Here is a 22,157-nt window from a genome sequence, read left to right as displayed (position 1 = left end):
TATAGCATGGAACCTTAGAGGCTTTGGAAAAAAATCTTCTAATAAAGAATTGAGTATCTTCTGTAGGAATGTCAACCCTGATATCATCTTCCTCTCTGAGACCAAAATGGGGAAAGATATGGCAGCTAGGAAACTAAAAAATATGGGCTTTCCTTGCACTTTCAACGAACCTAGTGTTGGTAGAAGTGGTGGCCTGGTGTTGCCTCGGAAAAAAGAAGTTCATTTGAATGTTATATCATCCAGCTTAAGGGGCATCTATGTGACTTCAACTGACATCATCCATTCTAAAACTTGTCATATCCATTTTGTTTATGGTGAACCTAAAAGTACCCTCAGACCATCCTTTTACACCCATAGATGAACCTGTTTTTGTCATTGGTGATTTTAATACCCTCTTAGGAACAGAAGATAAGAATGGTGGCCTTGAAGTTAATGATTCTAATTTTGAACATCTAAAAAACTTTTGCTCTACTTTCAACTTGCATGATCCTGGTTTTTCTGGCCCAAGATTCACTTGGTCTAATATGCAATAAGGTCCTGATTTAATACTTGAAAGATTAGATAGATGTTTTTTAAACCAAATTGCTGATGATCTTTGCCCCAAACTTTGTGTTAACAATCTCCCTAGAGATTCCTATGATCATTGTCCCATGCATATAGGTTTTAATTATGAGGAAAATTGTATGCCTAGACCTTTTCACTTTATGGCCATGTGGATTGAGGATCCAACTTGCAGAGACATTATAGCTAACTCTTGGTCTGTCAATGTTATAGGCTCTCCAGCCTATAAACTAAATGCTAAGTTGCTTAGTACTAAGAAAGGGCTTAGAGACTGGAACAAATCTTCATTTGGTAATATTCAAACTGATATATATATATATATATATATACCATTAGAAAATATTTGTTAAATCTACAGATTTCTGACCCCACTGATACTACTACTACTGCTAGACTTAAAGCTAGATTAGAGTAACTTTACAACTTGGAGGAACTCTACTGGAAAGACAAGTCTAAAGAAGTATGGCTCATTGAAGGTGATAGAGATACACTTTATTTTCATAGAGTCACCCAATTAAGGAGAAACAGGAATGCCATCAGTTGGATCAAGGATTCCATTAATGTTATCCTAACTGATAGAGATAGTATTGGGAATTCTTTCTTAGATTACTTTAAACATCTTTACTCTTCTCAACCTCAACAATTTCAGGATGAAATTCTAAATGATCTCCCTGTGAAATTTTCTGCTGAGGATAATGATACTTTAAACCTCCCCCTCACTACTGAGGAAATAAAGAATGTTGTTTTTCAAATGGGGGGTAAAAAAGCTCCTGGACCAGATGGTTTTACAGGTCTTATTTACCAAAAACATCGGGACATTGTGGGTGAAGCTGTTATTGATATGACCCAAACTTGTTTTACAACTGGGCATATAGCAAAAGTTTTCAACCATACCAACGTAGCTCTTATTCCCAAAGTTCCTCTAGCTGAATTAGTCACAATACAGACCCAAAGGGTTACGCAATTTTATTTACAAAATTCTTTCAAAAACTCTTGCCAACAGGCTTAAACCTTTCATGGATAACATCATTTCTCAAAATCAAAGTTCCTTCATACCAAAGAGGAGTATTTCTGATAATATTCTCCTTGCTAATGAAGCCATATATTCTGTTAATCATAATGACAAAGTTGAGGGCACTGCTGCTATTAAACCTGATATGTCAAAGGATTATGATAAATTGGAATGGTCCTTTCTAAAAAAAGTTTTGAGGAAAATGGGGTTAGCTGAAAACTGGATCAAGCTCATAAATCAGTGTGTGTCCACTGTCTCTTATTCAGTCCTTCTTAATGGTAGTCCTACTGGTTTCTTTCAACCTGAGAGAGGTCTAAGGCAAGGGGATCCTTTATCCCCTTACTTTTACATTATCTGTGTTGAGGCCTTATCTTCCTACATAGATAGTCTCCAAAGAAATGAAACTCTTAAGGGTATCAAAATTTGTAAAAATGTTCCTGAAATGACCCATCTCCTGTTTGTTGATGACTCTCTTCTTTTTTCCAGTGCTACTACTAAAAATTTTACAGTCATAAAAGGTTATCTCCAAAAGTATTGTCTTGCCTGTGGTCAGGAAATTAATTTTGATAAATCTGGAATTCTTTTTAGTAGGAAAATCCCTGAACATAGGAAAGCCATTTTATCCAATATTTTGGATATCCAAAGCAGGGATTTGGATGAGAAGTATCTAGGTACACCCACTATTTTCAAAGCTTCTAAAATCCAAACCCATATGAGTATTCTGCAGGCTGTGGATGCCAGAATTACTGTTTGGCTTCACAAACTCCTCTCTCAGACTGCTAGAACTACTTTGTTGAAGCACATTGGCCAGGCCATTCCCTTGTATCAAATGGGAGCTTTCTTAATCCCTAAAACCCTTTGTAGACAGATGGATGCCCACCTCTGTAAATTCTGGTGGGGAGAATCTCTAGACCCAAAAGATAGAAAGCTACATCTTTTGGGTTGGGATACTCTGTGCTCCCCTAAATCTGAAGGTGGTCTGGGATTCAGAAAAGCTGAGCTTAACAACCTGGCTATGTTAGCCAGGAATGCCTGAAAAATTATTGAAAACCCTGATTGCATGTTGGCTCAGATTAAGACTGACTTCCTGAATGCCAATTGTCCTGCCAAATGCTCTTAGACTTGGAAACGTCTCCATGCCATAAAGGAGTTGATTAAACCCTTTGTTTCTTGGATTTTTGGGGATGGCAAATTTATCAACCCTTGGTGTGATAAATGGATCCCAATCTTGGGGTCTGCTATTCCTAACCCCCCTCACCCCTCAGGACCCTAGCGTTAGAGTTGATTATTTCATTGATAACTCTACTAGAACCTGAAATGTTTCTAGACTCACCATTCACTTTGATGATGCTTTTGTTAAGAAGATTGTCACTATTCCATTAAGCCAACATTGCACTCCTGATGGGAGGGCTTGGGACCTCTCGAAGAATGAGAAATTTTCTTCAAAATCTGCTTACTTGGGACTCAGAGGATTTAACCCCTCTCCCTGTAAAAAATCTTTGGTTACACATTTGGAAGATTAAAGTTCCTTACAGAATTCAACTCTTCCTTTGGAAAGCTTTCATAATTGCTCTTCCTGCTAGAACTGATCTCCATACCAGAATGCCCATGCATTTTGTTGAATGTGCCAGATGCAAGGATCCTCATGAAAACATTATGCATACTTTGGTTATGTGTCCTTTTGCTTCTAAGGTTTGGTTTCTGTCGAGTTTTTCATAAACACTTCTTTCTTTATTCAAAAAACTTTTCAGCAGTGGCTTGCTTTCTGGTTACTGGATCAAAACTCTAGACTTTCTGATGAGGATCAACAACTCTTTGTTGCTATCTTATGGTCCCTTTGGACCAGTAGAAATAACCTGGTTTTTCAAAAAAATTCTGAAAATCATAAGTCCATCTAAGAAAGGGCTAAAGCTATGCTATTAACTAGGAAAAATACTTTTGTTGCTACTCTCTCTAGTCCCATAGTTATAAATCACAAATGGATTCCCCCTTTGTTAGTTGAATCAAATGTAACACTGATGGAGCTTTTGATGACACCTCTGGAGATAATGGTGCAGGCTATGTGATGAGAGACTATACTAGCAAAGCTTCTTTATGTGCTGCTATGGTTTTTGAAGTCTTGTCAGCGGAAGAAGCCGAAGCTAGAGCTATTTGGGGAGTTCGAAAGAAAGTTGTGGAACAGAAGATGACTCACATCATAATTGAAAGCGACGCTAAGAAGTTAGTGGAACAATTCTGTTTGGGGTTTTTTGATGGTGATTTTAGGACAGATGCCATCTTTAAAGACATTCAGTTATTTGCTTCTTCCTTAATTGCTTGTATTTTTAGTTTTCAACTTAGAACCTGTAATACTGTTGCTCATGAGCTAGCTCAATGGGCTAAACAGAAAAAAAAACGAGTATGTACTGGTCTATGCCTCCTGCTTGGCTAGCTCCAGCAGTTAAGGGTGACCATTAACCTTGTTGAAGGCCTTTGCTTATTAGAAAAAAAAAAGTGGATCATGTTCCTATTTTCTGTCTCCTACTAATATTATTCAAGTGGGCACATTTGCTCCTCGAATTAATATTCTTCCAGTATTTGCATGAGAGTCGTCTTCTTGGGCGCCACCATGAGAGATATGTTTTTGTTTTCTTCTAATTATGTATTTGTTTAGTTTGTTTCCAGCGACGAAATAGTCCATAGTTACAAATTTGCAAATAGCCGGTTTGTGTATAGAACAAAGGAACTCAGCAGTATTGAAAACCATAGTACTCACATCACAAATGCCGAAGAAAAATATTAACGATGTCTAATTATTATTAGTTTCACTGGCAGACGTAATAATATTGAGAAACGCACAAATCACTGTGTAAGCGATTACAAAGGAGAGGGAAAGGAAAAACAAGATAACATTTTAAATCTCTTAAGACAATAAGAAGCTCTAGGTTTCACAAGAACATCAACAAAGAAGATACGACTCGGTATTTCACAAAGAAATTTGCAATCCACCAACAATCACTATTATTAAACATATTTTGACGATCTTGTTTTCGAAGAACCAAAGCCCAACCTCAACGCTTGCTTAAATGAGTTCTACTGCTGAAATCTTATTAGGGTCGCTTAAACTTTTGGACATACCTTTGATTTTTGAGTTCAAAGCACCATTACTACTACTAGTTATTTCTTCGATTGATCTCTTATCTAGAGGTTTGATGGGGCACCGTTTCTTTCGCTACACGTAAGCCGTAATTATAAACCGATGCGAAGGTGGAGACCTGGAGGGTGCAAAAAATAAACATGGAGATCATTAAGACCGTTTTAAGCTGTATACTCCATATTTTAAAACCATCCGGTACTATGTTTCCAAAGATGAGTGCATAAGAAAATGCCTGACAGTAGCAAGCTACAGCCATGAAAGAAACAACCATCCAAAAGATTGCCCTTTTCTTGACAGGTAAATCATGTATGAGCAGAAGAATTACGGTTATAGAACAGATGAATCCCACAGTATTAAAACCCAAAAGTGCAGAGAAACCAGTTAGACCATGCGGATTCGATTCAGCAAGTACTGATAATCCGACTCGCCTGCTGAAATAGGTGGTTCCGGGAGGAATTTCATTGTAGTTTTCTTGCCAAACACCTCCAGGTGGAGTCAGGGCAGTGGTATATGCCATCGTTGCCGTCAATGATGCTGCAACCAGTATACCATTCGATTTTTCTTTCAGCCATTTTTCATATTTCTTATCAGCTTCTGTTGCTGGCCTCTCCATTTTCACTCAGATTTATAATCGAATACTCAATTTGTTTCGCTTACACACGGGTATGCATACCACTATCATACTTGTCCCTATTTATAGGCAATGTTCATGTATGCATATATGCTTTCCACAATCTAATTTTAAAGGTTGAGAGTAACTCTTGAAATATCCTAGCAGATGCTCTCTAAAAGAGTACATTACTGCCTCTGTTTCGGGGGAAAAAATAAATATATTTTTTCATTTTTATTCAAAAATAAGACAAATTGCAAATATATTTATCATGAAATTTTGTATTACCAACTAAGATTTTATGCCTTTAGTTTGATAAAATTCATTTCCAGTGGTTGGATTATAAAAAAACTGGGAGCCATGAAATAGAAATTTTTAATTAGGCTTGCATGTCGTATTTAAAATAACACTATATATCTTTGTTATTGTTGTTTTTTTTTCAATTTACCCAATTTTTAGGCTAAAATGAAAAAAGAAAAACAGGTTAAAACAAAAAACTGATAATGATATGCAAAATATTTTTCGGGAGCTATTTTTTGGGGAGCTGTGGTTTCTTTTTTGAGTCGTGATGGAGGAGTTTACAGCCTAGTTAGTAATTTTTCGAATTATTTCTGAATGATTCGCGAACGTATCTGAATTGACCGAATCCAAATGATATTTCGGATTAATTTGAATTTCAAACCTAGTTCGCGGATTCTGTGGATCTCACGAATGATTCGCGAACGTATCTGAATTGATCCGAATCCGAGTGATACTTCCGAACTAGATTCGAACGCCCAACCTCGTTCTCCTGTAGGTAACTCTCTTACCAAAGTTATGTTAAGAGGTTTTTGTTTGATTTTGTATATATTTTATATTTAAATACAATTATTCAGTTATAATTTTCTAGTTTAACCAGTGTTTTATATGTTGATTTTTGTTTAAAAGTCTATAAACTCGTTTTATAATATATTTATGCGATTAAATGTTTTTTCCATCTTATAAATCATATACAAATAAAATTAGTCTCGTAATAAGATCATAATAGTTATCAATTTATCATATATATAAGTCGAATTTTAAGTGCCGAACTCACATTTATAAAACAAATATGCACGCACGTATGTCGTTCCGAAACTACTGTCTGAACAACGGACAGTTGACCAGATTTTTGACCGAATACGACCTATCCAAATCCGGATAACTCCCGTACGTATGCCATTCCGAACAACTACAATCCGTACCCCGAATTACTAACTAGGGTATAGAGTCTATTCCAGTTTGCCAGTTGCCTTTGTTCGTATTCTGTACAGTTGTATGATATGATTTTGCACACTGATATATCAATTAGTAGTACGTACTAAGTGATGTCACTAGTCAAAAACTGAGTGATATCACTCATCATTAGGTTTGTGCGTCACTACTGTGACTTGTATATACTGCATCCAGAATCATGTGGAAGGAACTGTGCCATTTGTAGATAAGAATATCTACAGAAAAATCACGGTTTGAGTTTTGCAACTTACAGATCTAACCACCATGATTCCTCTTGATAGCTTTTTTATAGTGTGGCTCACAATTTCCTACGAGAGCTAACCTTTTGGTAACCAGGCCGCCACAAGTGACCTCTGCGAGAAGAGTTTATCTCTCACCAATAATTGGAGAGCGGAGGAATGCTACCCTTGAGATTAAGCTTGGTATACGTATCTATATCTGTTGATACTAATACAAGATCTTTCATATATTAGTATCTCTTTATATTAGTTTCGTATTAGTCTGTATCGAACTAATACGCCTAGAATATGGATTTATGGATATTTAATATCAAAATCTTAATGTTAAATAGGTATAAATTAATTAATAACCCAAATAGAATCAAAATCGATAATTAAATTGCAATTTCAACGGCAATCAAATTGGAAGGAGAGGTGGTCTTTTCTTAATGTGGGAACATAACCTCAATATCCAAATATTACTTCACTCTCAAAACTTTATTCATGCTTTGGTCACCCCTTCACCCCCTGAACAACCATGGTTGTGCACAGGTATATATGGCCCACGACACCCAGATATGAGGAAAATCTTCTGACAAGAATTCCTATCAATCTTCAATAACATCAATCCATCTATGCCATGGCTTTTGCTAGGAGATTTCAATGACGTGTTGGATCAATCGGAAAAAAAGGGAGGAAGACAAGTAACTTATGCTCAATCGCAACCTCTCCTCACAATGATGGATCAGATGGGATTTATAGACTTAGGCTTTAGAGGCGATCCATATACATGGACAAACAACCAAATGGGGCAAGACAACATTCTAGAAAGACTGGATAGAGCAGTAGCAACTCAACATTGGCGTACTGCAAATCCTAATGCAGCAGTTACTCACCTTCCAAGAATAGCATCTGATCATGCCCCAATCCTGCTATAAGGAAAAGCAACAGATTGGAAGGGAACAAAAAAATTACAAGTTTGAACATTTATGGCTCTCTCATCCGCAACTCAAACAAGAGATTGATTCGTCTTGGATACAACAACAAGATATTGAACCTACCCTAGACCTTCAATTAAAACTAATAATCACCGGACAAACTCTTCTGGAATGGAACAGGGAAACTTTCGGGCACCTTCCAACTAAGATCAAAAAATCGACAGAAAAGATCCAGAATTAAATGGATACAATCAGGAGATCTCAATACAACCTTCTTTCACACTAAAGCAACCATTCATCGAGCCTGCAACAATATACAACAACTTCAAGATTCGCAAAACAATTGGATTAATGAGAAAGAAGATGTGGTTCAACTTATTCTTAACCATTACTCTGAAAAATATACGGCTCAACCTACGGTCATAGCTGAAGAGCTTTTCAAAGATATCAATCCCAGATTATCTCCCAGACAAATGGACATGCTAACTAAGGAAGTGACTGAGGCGGAAATCAAACAAGCCCTATTCTCCATCAACTCCGAGAGTGCTCCGGGTCCAGATGGTTACAGCAGTAAGTTTTTCAAAGTTTTCTGGGAAACAACTCACCCCCAATTGGTAGCTATGGTTCAAAGTTTTTTCAAATATCTTAATATCCATCCACTCATGAATCACACAAACTTGACACTGATATCTAAAGTAGATCACCCATCAAAACCTTCTCAATTCAGACCTATAGGACTTTGCAACGTCACCTACAAAATTATTGCAAAAATCCTAGTTAATCGAATTAGACCCTTACTCCCCTTTCTAATAAGACCTTATCAAAGTGCCTTCGTACCGCAAAGATCAATCCATGATAAAATAGCAATCGCTGGAGAGCTGTTTCATCGTATAAAAACCTCAAGCCTCACCAAGGACCCTAAAATAGCACTCTGAAAATCCAAAAAGCCTATGACAGTTTAGATTGGGGGTTCATCAAAACCGCTTTCACCAAGTTAGGATTTCCAACAATCTTTATAGATTACATTATGTTATGTGTCACAAATGTTACATACTGAATCAACAAAAATGGCACACCTCATGGATATATCAGTCCAACTAGAGGAATTAGACAAGGGGACCCACTATCATCATATATATTCATAATATGTGCAGAGATATTGTCTACGAACTTAGGAAACCTTCAAAATCAGAAGTTGGTTCAATGTATTAGCATATCGAAAAAAGCACCACCCATTATTTATTTAATGAATGTTGATGATCTTCTAATCACCTATAAAGCCTCTTCTCAGAGTAATCTCCATCTCAAGAATCTGCTTCATTCTTATGGCACTTCGACGGGCCAAGTAATTAATACATCCAAATCAGTAATCATTCATCACCAAAGACTGGATCTGATCAAAGTTAGTAATCTTCAACAGTTTTTTGATATGCCGACAACATCAAAACCTCCAATCTATCTAGTAGTTCATTTCAAGCAAAGAAGAGCATCTAACTACACCTTTGCGTCACTACTACAAAGATTAGCTCGAAAAGCCAAAGGATAAATGACAAAATTCCGAACTCAAGCTGGATGAGTTGTACTCATTAAAACCTCCCTAACTCCCACCTCAAACCATCTTATGCAAACGCAAAACCTTCCCATCAATATCCACAAACAAATAGATCGTGTCACCAGAAATTTCTTATGGGGACATGATTCATCAGTTAAAAGGCTTCATCCTATAGGTTGGGACAAGGTAACAACACCAATATCTGAAGGAGGATTAGGCATAAGGAAAAGCAGTGGTCATAACAAGGATCTTCTCATGAAAAGAATTTGGAGTTTGCACGAGCAACCTAACTCAATTTGTGGAAGTCTCTTCAGCGAAAAATATCTTGATCAACAACCAATTCTACAAGGCATTGATATCATACCTTCTTCCTCTAGCCCCCAATGGAGACAATTAGCATCAATCGTCCCTACCATGCAACATCTGATATTTTTTCGTATTGGAAATGGGGTATCAACACCAATAGAAGCCAACTGGATTCCACACTCACAAAACTTAAACCCAAATCAATGCTACTCGATCCGAAATCTAGCTGATATCATTGATCCAATCTCTCACAACTGGAACCTAAAAGAATTGAACACTCTACCCAATAATGTAGCCCAAAAAATCATAAACATCCACCTCCCCCAAGATAGCCCCCAAGACAAAATTATCTGGCCACATTCAAAATCCGTAAAATACACTACTTCTTCAGGATACAAATGTCTAACCCACAATCAACCTAACCATACTACCCTCCCACCCACTAAATTCCTGTGGACCTTACCGTCTGCACCAAAAATTCAGCTTTTCTTGTGGAAAGCAATCAATGAAGGATTAACAACCTTCTCTCTTCTTCACCATATCCATTTAATCAATTCAGACATTTTCCCCAGATGTAATATTCATCCAGAATCAACAATTCACCTGTTAATTCATTGTCCAACGGCAACTACATCTTGGAACACTTTCCTCATTCAACCCTCAACCACACCAAACACCAACATCTTCCCCGCATTTTCTTTAACACCTCATACAACTATCTCTCAAATCCTACAACAACCAGCTCCAAAATCTACCATCTCTTCTTTTTGTTTTGTTTTCTGGACCTTATGGCTAGCTAGGAATGAACTAGTATACAATCAAAAACAAACAACAACAACAGAAATCTTAGCTTGGGCTCGAAAACAACAACAAGAATATTAGGCAGCGCTACAATCCTTACCTGCAGTCCTACCTGGAGATACAACGATACTCAACCACTCAAGAAACACCAAAAGGATCACAACAATATCTGTAGGATGGTCCACGCCGAGCATGAACTGAATTAATAAGATTAACACTGATGGAGCGGCCTGGGGACATCCGGGTTTTGCGGGTGCAGGTTTCATTTGCAGGGACTCCAACACACTAACAATAATGGCTCTAGCTCAACCTCTGGGAATTACGACTGCTTTAACAGCATAAACTTGGGCTCTTCTTCTGGCATCGAAAACTGCAGCTGAAAGGCAATGGACAAAAGTTATCTTCGATACAGACTCAGAGAACCTTCTGCGCTTTATCACATCGACAACACATCCCCCCACCCTCAGCATATCCATGCAATGATCGAGGAAATAAAGAATAGGATTCGACAGATTCCGCAGGTTGCTATACAACACAACTACGGAGAAGGAAATCAAGATGCATATGATTTGGCCAATTGATAGGATCCGGAGATACCTATATGATAAACCGCAATAGCACTGTGTCTAACTAGTAGACAGAGACAAGTACGGGTCGTTTCCACAAGGAGCGGTGGAAATACCAATAATCAATATTCTCGACCAATTAACCATCAATGATATTTTTGGATTTTTGTATTATAAAAACAGAGAAATAAAACTGAACTAATAGAATGAATTCAATAGGAAAGACAGTAACCAGGGTTTCAAGGTATCCACTACTATCTCTATTTAATTACTGAAATGAAACATGATTGCAAGTATGTGTTTATTGTTCGTTCTATCGACACCACCTGTTATATGTATTAGAGTCGCAAATATCACTGGGACACCCTAAGCATGGCACATCAAAAGACTAAACCCAGGCAAGCATCATCAAATTGTGTTAGCGAGAAAGTTATACGAAACTAAATTATTGATTCACAAATTTTATATTGCTCTTCTAAGTATAACCCATCAAAGGATTCAACCTAAGTATGAACTATCAAATAATGAAACCAAAACTATTCGTAAAACTATTCAATTACGCAGGAAGGTTATTACTAAACCGGTGGAACAACAACTTATTTTTTCAATAAATCAATAACCAATATTCGGAAATCAATCTATTCAAATCATAATGGTCTTTGCTCAAATATTCAAATCAAATAGCCTAATACCCCAAATAGTTTCCACCATAACCCTAATTACATAAAAATCTAGCAAGACATGATTAAGGATTTTTGAAAAACCGAAATAAAACAAATAAGACAAGATAGAGAGATTAAACCCAAAGGATCGTCGTCGTCTTCTCTTCTCTTTGCTATGCTCCGCAGTCTTGCTCAATGCCTCCTATCCACAACCACCAAAACCAAAAAAGAAAACCCTATTCTCTGTATTCGGCTACAGCCGCAGCCTGTTCCGGTGTCGGCCTCTCTCCTTTCTGTTGCTTCTCATTCCTTTATAATTTGGTGCTGCAAAGAAGTCCGACTAAGACCTAGTAGAATTACCTAGGCCCAGTCCATCATGGTCCAACATCTCCACATTACACTCGATATTCAGAGACCCCAAATTCCACACGCTGCAATCCATCTTCACCATCCGCGTCTTCCAGACTCGAGCCAAAGTACTGAACATCTCCAACTCCGGACAGAAATAGTGAACTCTAACTGCAGTTCCATTCAACCACGGCAACCCCAACTCATTGATCGCAGAACTAATCTCTGTCCTTCTATACACCAATTCCTATATAGTATCGCCAGTTAGATGCCAAGCCTGTTTTCATCTTCAGTCCACATCCTTCCTCAGCATCTACTCCGGCCCTCTCTAACTATTGCCACCGATTCAATCAGCTCGACCAACAAACCAACAGTCCATGTAAACACCAGCCAATCAGTCATTTTATCTCCGTCTGTCTAGGCATCACTCCATCGTCTGACCAACCAACTTCCGTTCACCTCATAACCTAAACAGCAGCAGCAATTGTTCCTTCATTCATAATTCGATCCTTACCCAATATTCTCATCACAGTCAACCTCCATTTCGATCAGATCTCAGTCCAAGTTAATCCACCAGTTATCATGGCTTGTCGCTGCCGTATTCAGTCCACAGCATCGTCCTCCACCGGTGTCAGCAGCTTGTTGTCTCGCTGCCATCTTTCACAGAAAATTCAGACCATCTGTTGCCATTCTTTCACCGGCAGACACAGCTCAACCTGAACTCCACAATTCAAGTTCAAACTCTTGGAAGTATGAACCACAGTACCACTTAGAAATAGTCTTCGTTCACATCTCTACTCGACAGTAACTGCTTTGCTCCATCGACTCATCAGCTTGCTGCCAAAGACCCGTGAAAATCCTTTCCAACTCCCTGTACACAAACACCACTGTACCAACTCCAATCATGTTCTTTCGTTGCTGTCATTAGGCACTACGGAGACCACCACTGCCTGTACTCTTCTTCATAAAACTCGATTCCAACCAAAGCTTTCTAACTGACTTCCAACGCCGAGAATCACCAGCACCACTCCTTGTCTCATCGTCTTCTCTCAGCCAATAGAGATCACACAGAATTGTGGTTGTGAGAAGCCCACGTCCACTCAAATACTTTAAACATTCAGCTCCTAATCTCACATGAGCTACCTGGCAGCTCACACATCCAATAATTAAGCTCCCATTTTGGTGTCGTAAGCAGTAGCATTGCTTATTTTGTCGCATACGCCATTTAGCTTCATATTTCGCGATAAATTATAACAGTGATCGGGTTTGCCAGTACTTTCTACAAAAGCACTAAAATAGTGTTGTTAGTCGAAATATTGAGTCCTAGCGAATATAAATATGGGTATAAAATGTAGCACATACGTGCTTATCACCAATCATGCGGCAGATGGAAGCCAAGTAGGAAATTTGTCAACCAAAATTTGGGACCACACAATCCCCATTTTTATTAGTCAAATTATTTATCTTAACTCCGTGGATACCACATACCCACGCCAAATTGTAACCTAATGTTCGTTTTATAAAATGCATGCTTCAAAAAAAATAAAATAAGACTCAACACTAGGCACCTATGCAGTAACAATCAAGTATATTTACTAGGATGTCATCATCACTTTAAATCTTATACAGAGGTCACCCTTAAAGCATCTCCAATAATGGGTGTACAAACTTTTATAGATAGGTCTTATTTAGACACAGATGTCTTATTTAGACTTCCGCTACATGGTAAAAGTAAAATCTTTTTGACTTATAACCCGAGTTTGACAAAACAAGGGAATTTCTCGCACAATATACCACCTGGTAAATTACTACATATCATATGATAGCAAAACTACTACTCCTGTCAAACAGGGTCATGTCATGTGCATGGGAATGATAAATACACACAAACTGTGACTGTCCTGCAACTAATCCAAGACACAATTCATAACGAAATAGTCTTGTGATATCCAATAGAAACACACAATCCAGAGAACTTACAACCTAACATAGATGAGCAATTCAATATGAAATAAAAGTGAAACTAGTCATCCTGACCAGAAGTCATATGATAGCAAGCACCCACAAACTCCAGAAAGTAACTGAAAAGCCATGTTAAACAAAATAGACAAATAGACCCCCACTTTGTTCTTCCATGGTAACACTAGGTCTTGCCATACAGAGCATACAATTACACAAGCACTCAGGAAAAATCCAGCAACTAAACCCAAAACCCCTTTTATACAAACAACAAATTAAACACAATTTATTCAACACTCATAAGCCAACTAACTCAAGTCTCCTTTCATTCAAATGAACTAGTAAGCCCTAATACATGTTCAACACTCATAAGCCAACAACAACAACAACCAACCATATGTAATTAAGCAAATGCATCTTTGTTTATGATAAATTAGTGCATCTGAATAATAATTAATGCATATTTGTTTCAATTTTACTGAAAAATTAGTGCATCTGAATGATAAATTAGCAGAAATTATAACCTTAAATGTATTATTATTGTAAAAAGATGATCATAAAAATTCCCATTGAACTACTACTATTTGGTTTGCTATTTCTAAACCCATTAAAACCTAAATTTACTAGACTTTTGAGTGTTAAAATTGAAATAACTGAACACAAAGAATACCTAAAATCTCCGATCCGCAGCTCCAACGACTGGTTTCACAGGATTGAATAATCCGGAGGTTAAGCAGAAGAAGATTGAAATGGAGATGAAGACTATCACATCTGAGATGAGAATCCGACGAACGAAATCAAGACACATATCGAAATTAACCCCCGAAATCGAGAACGAAATCAAATCCAACACCGGGGAAGTGAAACCAAAATCTAGGTTTTCATTTTCTTCGTTTTTCTAGAGGAAATCTCCCGGATTATTCGCGTCTTTTACGATCCGAAGAAGAAACGTGCGTATTGGTTCGGCCCAATAGTATCTGAACTGGGCTAACATAAGAGCCTCTTTCGAGGCCCAACTACCCTTTTCTAAAGAACGAATTTTTAGGTACCATGGTTTTTTTGGGGACCATGGTCTTATTAGGCCAACCTCTCTATATTTATAAAGGGTGTCCCAAAGTTAGGTAAATACTCATTTACCCTTTATTTTAATTTGAATTAAAACTAACTTAATAACTATATTAATCTAATCATATACTCCTACATCTAATCTAAATAAATTTATTAACCAAAATCAAAATCAAAAGAGCAATCGAAAAATTTTAGTTTTGAAAAAAAGTTTATTATCTTCTTCTTCTCTCTTTCCTTGACGTTCCTCGTTCGATTGAAAAACCCATCAATCTTTTTAATTCGTTTTTGGATAGGAAAATTGAGTAGAAATCATCAAAATATGGTTTAAATGGATGTTAAAGTGGTATGTTCGGTTAGGAATAGTTCTAAAAAAACTAATTTTTAACCGAACATTCTGAAACCAAGAACACGAAGAACATTTCGGTTATCACGATTTAATTTTTCATAACTGAACTCCGAGTTCGGTTGGTTCGCAAAAAATTCTAAAACTAGTTAGTAACCGAACTCTACCCATAATACAAAAAAAAAAATGTAACCGAACTGTGTTATTTTTCCTACTATGTTGAGTTATGATATAACCGAACTTTACCTACCTTGTTCGGTTGGTTCGCAAAAATTTCTAAAACTATCTAGTAACCGAACTCTACTTATATTTCAAAAAGAATTTTTTTTCCAATGTAACCAAACTGTGTTATTTTGCCTACTATGTTCGGTAACCTGCGTATATGGAAAAGGTAACCGAATTACACTTTCAGATGAGTTCGGTAACATGTTCTTCACATAAGGTAACCGAACAAGCCAGAGTCTAACCTAAAAATTTACAGTTTTTTGAAATTTGGAGCAATTCAACCAACATTATCTAAGTTTGAAACATACCTGGGTACCCAAATACTCTTCCTTCGATTGTGGTTGGTAAAATCCTTTGTTTTTCATGTTTTCCTTCTTCATCTTCTCCAACTTTACTCTCTCAATAATTCTGCTTCTTTTAAAAAAAAGTCATCTGATTTTTTAATCTCATTAATTATCTTTAACTTAATCATTTTACTAATCACTATGCTAATTATTATTAACACTATCTAATCATTACCAAAAAATTAATCAAGAGGATAATTTAGGTATTAATATAAATATCTAGATAAGGGGTGACCTAGATTTACTTCTAATATCTTTACCCAAAATAAAATCATGGTCCCCCCAAAATAACCATGGTCCCCAAAAAACCGTTCTTTATAAATTTTTCCAAAAAAAGTATGAAACTTATTTTGAGGCATACTAGATTTTTTTGAGGCATACTAGATAATGCCAAAATAGGGTCACTAAATAAAAAACAACATCACCCCTCGATAATGGCATAACTACCCGTATATAATTAGTGTAAATGACTATGATTAGAATTGATTAATTATGAATTTTAAGGATTGATTAAACACTAAATTATTAGTTGTGAATTAGTAAAAAAGTCAAACTTATGTGAGAGAGTTGGGATTTTTGAGAGAGAAGAAGAAGTGAAGAAAAAAATCTTGGGTTTTGACTTTTGAGATTTTAGTGATTAGAAGTGACCAAAATGTGTGATTCAAATCACAGGTAAACTTCTATCGAGGTTTAATTTCCTTTTATAAGTTGAATCTACCAAAAAGTTGAATTTTTAAAACCCAGATCTGCTGACCAGATGAACAGTTCGGCTTGTCAGCCGAACCTAGGTATAATTTCAAAAAAACAGAGGTTCGGCTCAAAAGTTATCAGCCGAACTTCACTCAGAAACTGAATCATCCACTAGGTTCGGCTTGGAAAATTGAGGTTCGGTTGAAAATATTTTAAAGTCGCATTAGCCGAACATAGTGTTTCTCTAAATCATACACTAAGTTCGGCTCAAAATTGATACTGCAAGATCAGCCGAACTGATCTTCTGAAAACCCTAATTTCATCTTTGAAATCATATTATACCGATCAAACAAAATAAAATCAATCAAAAACAAGATGGGTATGTTACGCATACATTCTAAAATACATCTAAGAGCAATTGAGATTTGGATTTCGCATTCCAACATCGCTCACTTCAATTCGTGTTTCCTTTGTTTAATTAATTTCTTTATTGAATTGGAGTCCTAGATGTTTAAGTTTAAAGTTTATTTTGATTTTTAATTTTAGGTTTTTGAGGATAAAAAAACTATGACAAACTGAAATTATTTAGGAATATATAGATAATTACACTATCTTTAGACACCCTTATAAACCCACCCTAAATAATATAATGGATGAATATGCCTCAAAATAAATTTCAAAAGTATCCACAGGGGTTCGAAGTCATAACATCCCACTCCCATACTCGGGTTCACTCCAAGAAGCCATCCGTTTCTTGGTGGTATGGTTGCATATATTTCATATATAGACAAATTTAATACAAAAAATCATACCTACCAAACTTTGTCAGAATATTTAATCTTTTCTTGGCATGTAATATGTGGCGAATTTTGTGTGCCGATTTTATATTTCTAAAACGAATTATACACGTACGTATGCCGTTCCGGATTACTGCCGAATCACGAACGGTTGGTCGGATTTTTGACCGAATTTAACATTTATAAATTCAAATAATATCTGTACGTTTACCGTTCCGTATGTTTGCCGGATTCCGAATTGCTAACTAGGGAAGGAACACTTATATGTTAAATGAACGCCCAGTCAAAAATGAACCCCCATAGGGCCCGACTAATTTATCTTACTTTGACTGACATGGCCCATGACAAATGAATTGATCAAAGGTGCCCGTCAAATATACCATGTTTTGGCGTAGTGAACGAGAAGCTAATTCGGACTAGGGGTGTGCAACGGACGGACGGTTGCGGATTAGGGGTCACCCGCAACCAAACCGTCAAAATTGCGGATTTGAAAAATCAAACCGTGACCGGCCCAATCACCCGCGGATTTTACATCCGCGGATCCGCGGATTGTGCGTCCGGTTGCGGATTAACCGCGGATTAGGGATAAAAAAAAAAAAAAAATTTTGGGCATGTCTTTGGCATGAGGCCCAACTCTCTCTGACTCGCAAGTAAGTTGTTGGAAAGGTCCTGAATAAGCAAACAATTAGCTGGGCTTACTTGACATCAAAAATAGGTCCTGAATAAGCTATTGCAATTAGCTGGGCTTAGTGACCATCACATTCAATTAGCTGGGCTTAGTGGCTTATAGCTAATGGAGAAGAGTCAGATGCGGTGCGGTTGAATCCGCGGTTTTCAATATTCAACCGCACCCAAACCGCTAAAACGTGCGGATTTGAAAATCCCATCCGTGTCCGGCCCATACATCTTGCGGTTTGGGTGAAATCCGCAATTTTGCGGACGGATACGGGTCAAATCCGCGGTTCCGGTTTTTATGCTCACCCCTAATTCGGACCATAAGTGGTCCGAAAAGCCCAAGGAAGATAACTGGTCCAAAACCTAACTAATCCAACAGTATAGCCAGCCCACTACCCATATCCTGATATGTTAGCCATTTTAGTCAACCTATCCGACCCATATAATGATCCATAACCCGACTCATGGACCCATCTGACTCACTGAATCCCAACCCACCCGTCTTCTTCCTCCATTCAGAACTGGATTCATATAATCATGCAACTATTTACTTATGGGCACGGTATCCATCTAAGCAATATGGGGTAGCCTAAATCATTTCATTTCTTTTCTCAATAGACCTATTATTAGTGGCCATTAGAAAGGACGGCATACATCTAGTTGGTCATAAAATATGTACTTCCATTATTGATGACAAGTTCGGCTCTAGGGAAAACTTGATTTCTTTCTGATATACATCCAACATTCCAACTCAAACATTAGTACTAGATATAATTAATTCAACAGTTGGCTAATCAAATAAATAAACTAACTAAATCAACATGAACAATTTCTATAATGACATCGTTATATAAATTTGGGAACACAAATTGATATCTATATCTCATTACCTTAATTAGCTAGGAAAGTTGTCAACTCAGATCATTCACAAATACTAGCTCTTCTTGGTTACAAGTGAATTCAAATGTCACCGTATAATTCAACCTAGAGATGTAAGTTGGGTTATGCCAGCACGAGCACAACACGTTAAAATCTGAGCTCAGCATGGCACATAACGTTAGTTTCGTGAGCTGTACTGAGTTATCCTAATCGTCACATCATCATGGCACAATATGCGGCACGGATGAGCACGTGTCAATCATTTCTAAGAAGTCAGATCCTGAAGTCAAGGTCAGTTGACTTTAAGTCAAACCTTTGCATGAAACTTTACTTGTATGTAACTTTTTCGTCCGATATATGAATGATATGCTTTTTGTAACCCATTTCGTATAATTTTTCGATACCTATCTAGCCGTACTATTTGTTTTCCCAAATTATCATTAAATTAATTTTATTAATTATTGTTTTTATTTAATTAATTGAGTCATTAGCGGATAATTCATCTATTGACCGGTCTCATACCGTTGACGAGCTTGCGTATCTTTACGCATTCTACTTACCTTACAAGAATTTTCTCTCTCGAAAATTAAAGCAATCTACCCCTCACTGTAAGTACATCTCATACTTACAAACACGCGAAACTAACTCATTTTAAATGAGTTCGAAACGAAATAAAATGAAATGAAATACAAACCCATATACTTTCTACAACTAAGATTTAAAATTTGTGGTTCTATATTCACCACGCAAATTACTATTAAGATAGACTATTGGTTCTAATTACAATAGAAGATACTCTATCAGTTTCTAAGTAAAAAGTTTGGGATCTATTAGTTTTCTAGAAAAAGTTTCATCTTCCTTCTACGATTGGTCATCTCTGAATGCAGTTGCCCTTTCAAGGTTGGCCAAGCCCAACAATGCCTTTTTATATACAGAGAAGACACAACCTTCACTATTGCCGGTGCTTGACTGACTAAGTCCGACTAATTCAAACTAACTAACTTTCAAATCTCCATCCACCAGTTTAACGTACAACTTTTACGTCATAACATATAAATACTGGAAAAAAACAATCAACATGTTATACAAAATAATCAATCAATAAAATAAAAAATTTGTGTTTTGATGATTTTTAGTAATTACTCCCTCTGTACCACATATATAGGCGGAGGGACCAATTCTCTTAGATTAAGAAACTTTTATTGATTTTATACATCTATGTGTTTTTTCCTGTTTTACCCTTACTTATATTTCCAATGTTAGAGACACATACTCAATTGTGATAATTCCCAAGTAAATAAATAGGGATTATGTGAGTAAAAAACCGTTTTGAAATTTGGACTCCGCCTATATAGTGGTACAAGGAAAAATAGAAATTCCGCCTATATAATGGGGACGGAGGGAATAAAGTTTATCTCACGACCCATTAGAAAATGAGGTTCCAGAAAATTAGGACAAATAAGAAATGGCAAATCGGAATAAACATAATTAGTAATACGATGCTCGGGTTTAGTTTGTTAGGCTTCCAACTAATTTTTATAATAATAATACTCGTTATCCGATAATAAAATGAAAATATTAAAAGATTTTTGAAGCTATTTCCTGGTAGATACATTAACATTTTTACCAGCAATAAATGGTTTCACTATCCCTTATCTTCTCCTTCTCTTAAAATACGTGGCTTTGTGTATACTAATTCATGGATGGAATACAAAGCTTTAAAAGGGGAACATTCAAATTTATCGCTATTTAGGGTATTATAAAAGAACAAAGGGCTAAAACTGTGAGATAAATATGAGAGAAACCGTGTAACGGTCCTAACGGATTCTTTCCTTTAAATTAATAGTACATGTAAAAATTATTAATATCACATTGAGAATCCCCACATTGTATCTTATTTTGAAACGAAATCCCCATTTTCCCTTATCTATAAATTCAACTTTGTCATTTTTCAAAACTATGGAAGCTTGGGAAAAGATTTTGAACTCGCACTGCGAGATCAAAAAATGAACCCGCAGCTTTAGGATCGTCAGATTGTCCAACTTAACCACGGTTATCTAACAAAATTTCTAACCAATCCTTCGTATTTTACCGAACCCTGATAAAATTAGAGACCAAACGATTCTTAATAAAAGTGCGTTAGGTTTATCTTTTCCGGCGACGAAACGTAAGCCAAAAGAAGATAAATTTAAAATGGGATTATTTTTTGTAAGGGGGGTTTGTTAAGACCATTCTAATCATGATTGGAATCATCAAACTAACATTATATTTCCAATCATAACCTAACTATCAATATTTCGTCAAACCAACACCATTTGATCAATCAGCTTACACTGCTGTTAAGTCTATTTGATCATCATCAAACTAAATATAAGAGTTTACCTTGATTATTTTAACATACTATTAGCATAGCATCTTTTCTAAGTACACTCATATTAATTCTCTTTCAGTTTAGCAAAGGGTATCATGGTGAAGATCTTAGGTTAGCATCGTCAGCAATTAATTGAAGAAGCAGGACAAGGACAATCAAAGAAAATGGCACCGAAAGATTAGATAGCTGTTTAAAATGATAAATCAAATGTATTACCTTTATTGAAGAATTACGTGGTGATTATGGTCAAATTCATGAAGGGAATAATGACAATACGTGGTGATTACAACTGTGCTGGACATTTTACTGCAATTACAAGAGTTCTTCTAAGACCAATAGCCATGGAGGTCCAATCAGTGAGAGAAAGAAGACGTATAATATCAAGTCTGAAATTGTTGGAATACTGTGCAGCTTTAAAAAAATCGGTTAATTGGATAACTGTGGTTAAAATCCATAGTTAGCTGATGTCAAATCACTATAATCTAACAGCTCTAGAGCCGCGAGTTCATTTTTGATCTCGCAAAATATTTTCCGGAAGCTTGTAAACATAAAAACAAGTAGGATTAATCATCTCTTTGCAACACTAGTTTGCATCTTCGCCTTCACCGGTAAGTTTTATAAGCGGAGATCCATGAATAGATTGATCAATGATTTGTTTTATCATTCCTTTTCTCTAACCAAGATTGATCATCTACTGTACATACATTTGCAGAGATGGCGTTGTTAACAATGTAAACTTGATTTGGAGTAATCAAGAATAATCTAGAAGAAGGAAATTGGTCGGCTAGTCCGTACGGTTGGAGATAAGTCTAGATTTTCTAGACAGTCAAAGATGGATTGTG

The 22,157-nt window shown here is 36.6% G+C and overlaps 1 protein-coding gene and 1 long non-coding RNA gene across 2 annotated transcripts; both read right to left on the bottom strand.

The window, feature by feature from the left end:
• Positions 1-4,336: 4,336 nt before the first annotated feature.
• Positions 4,337-5,383, bottom strand: LOC113350394. Its single transcript, XM_026594522.1, has 2 exons — positions 5,035-5,383; positions 4,337-4,827 (listed from the first exon to the last, which is right to left on the bottom strand). Exons 1-2 carry the CDS (start codon positions 5,320-5,322, stop codon positions 4,750-4,752), a joined length of 366 nt encoding a protein of 121 aa, XP_026450307.1. The 5' UTR covers positions 5,323-5,383; the 3' UTR covers positions 4,337-4,749.
• Positions 5,384-11,538: 6,155 nt separating this feature from the next.
• Positions 11,539-14,808, bottom strand: LOC113350393. Its single transcript, XR_003360768.1, has 2 exons — positions 14,594-14,808; positions 11,539-13,243 (listed from the first exon to the last, which is right to left on the bottom strand). It is a non-coding gene; the product is annotated as an uncharacterized LOC113350393 (long non-coding RNA).
• Positions 14,809-22,157: the final 7,349 nt, after the last annotated feature.

This window comes from Papaver somniferum, chromosome 2 (assembly GCF_003573695.1).
Source record: "Papaver somniferum cultivar HN1 chromosome 2, ASM357369v1, whole genome shotgun sequence".
NCBI classification, from domain to species: Eukaryota; Viridiplantae; Streptophyta; class Magnoliopsida; order Ranunculales; family Papaveraceae; genus Papaver; species Papaver somniferum.
The sequence above is the reverse complement of the archived record's forward strand: the minus strand, read 5'-3'. Positions and strand labels throughout refer to the sequence as shown.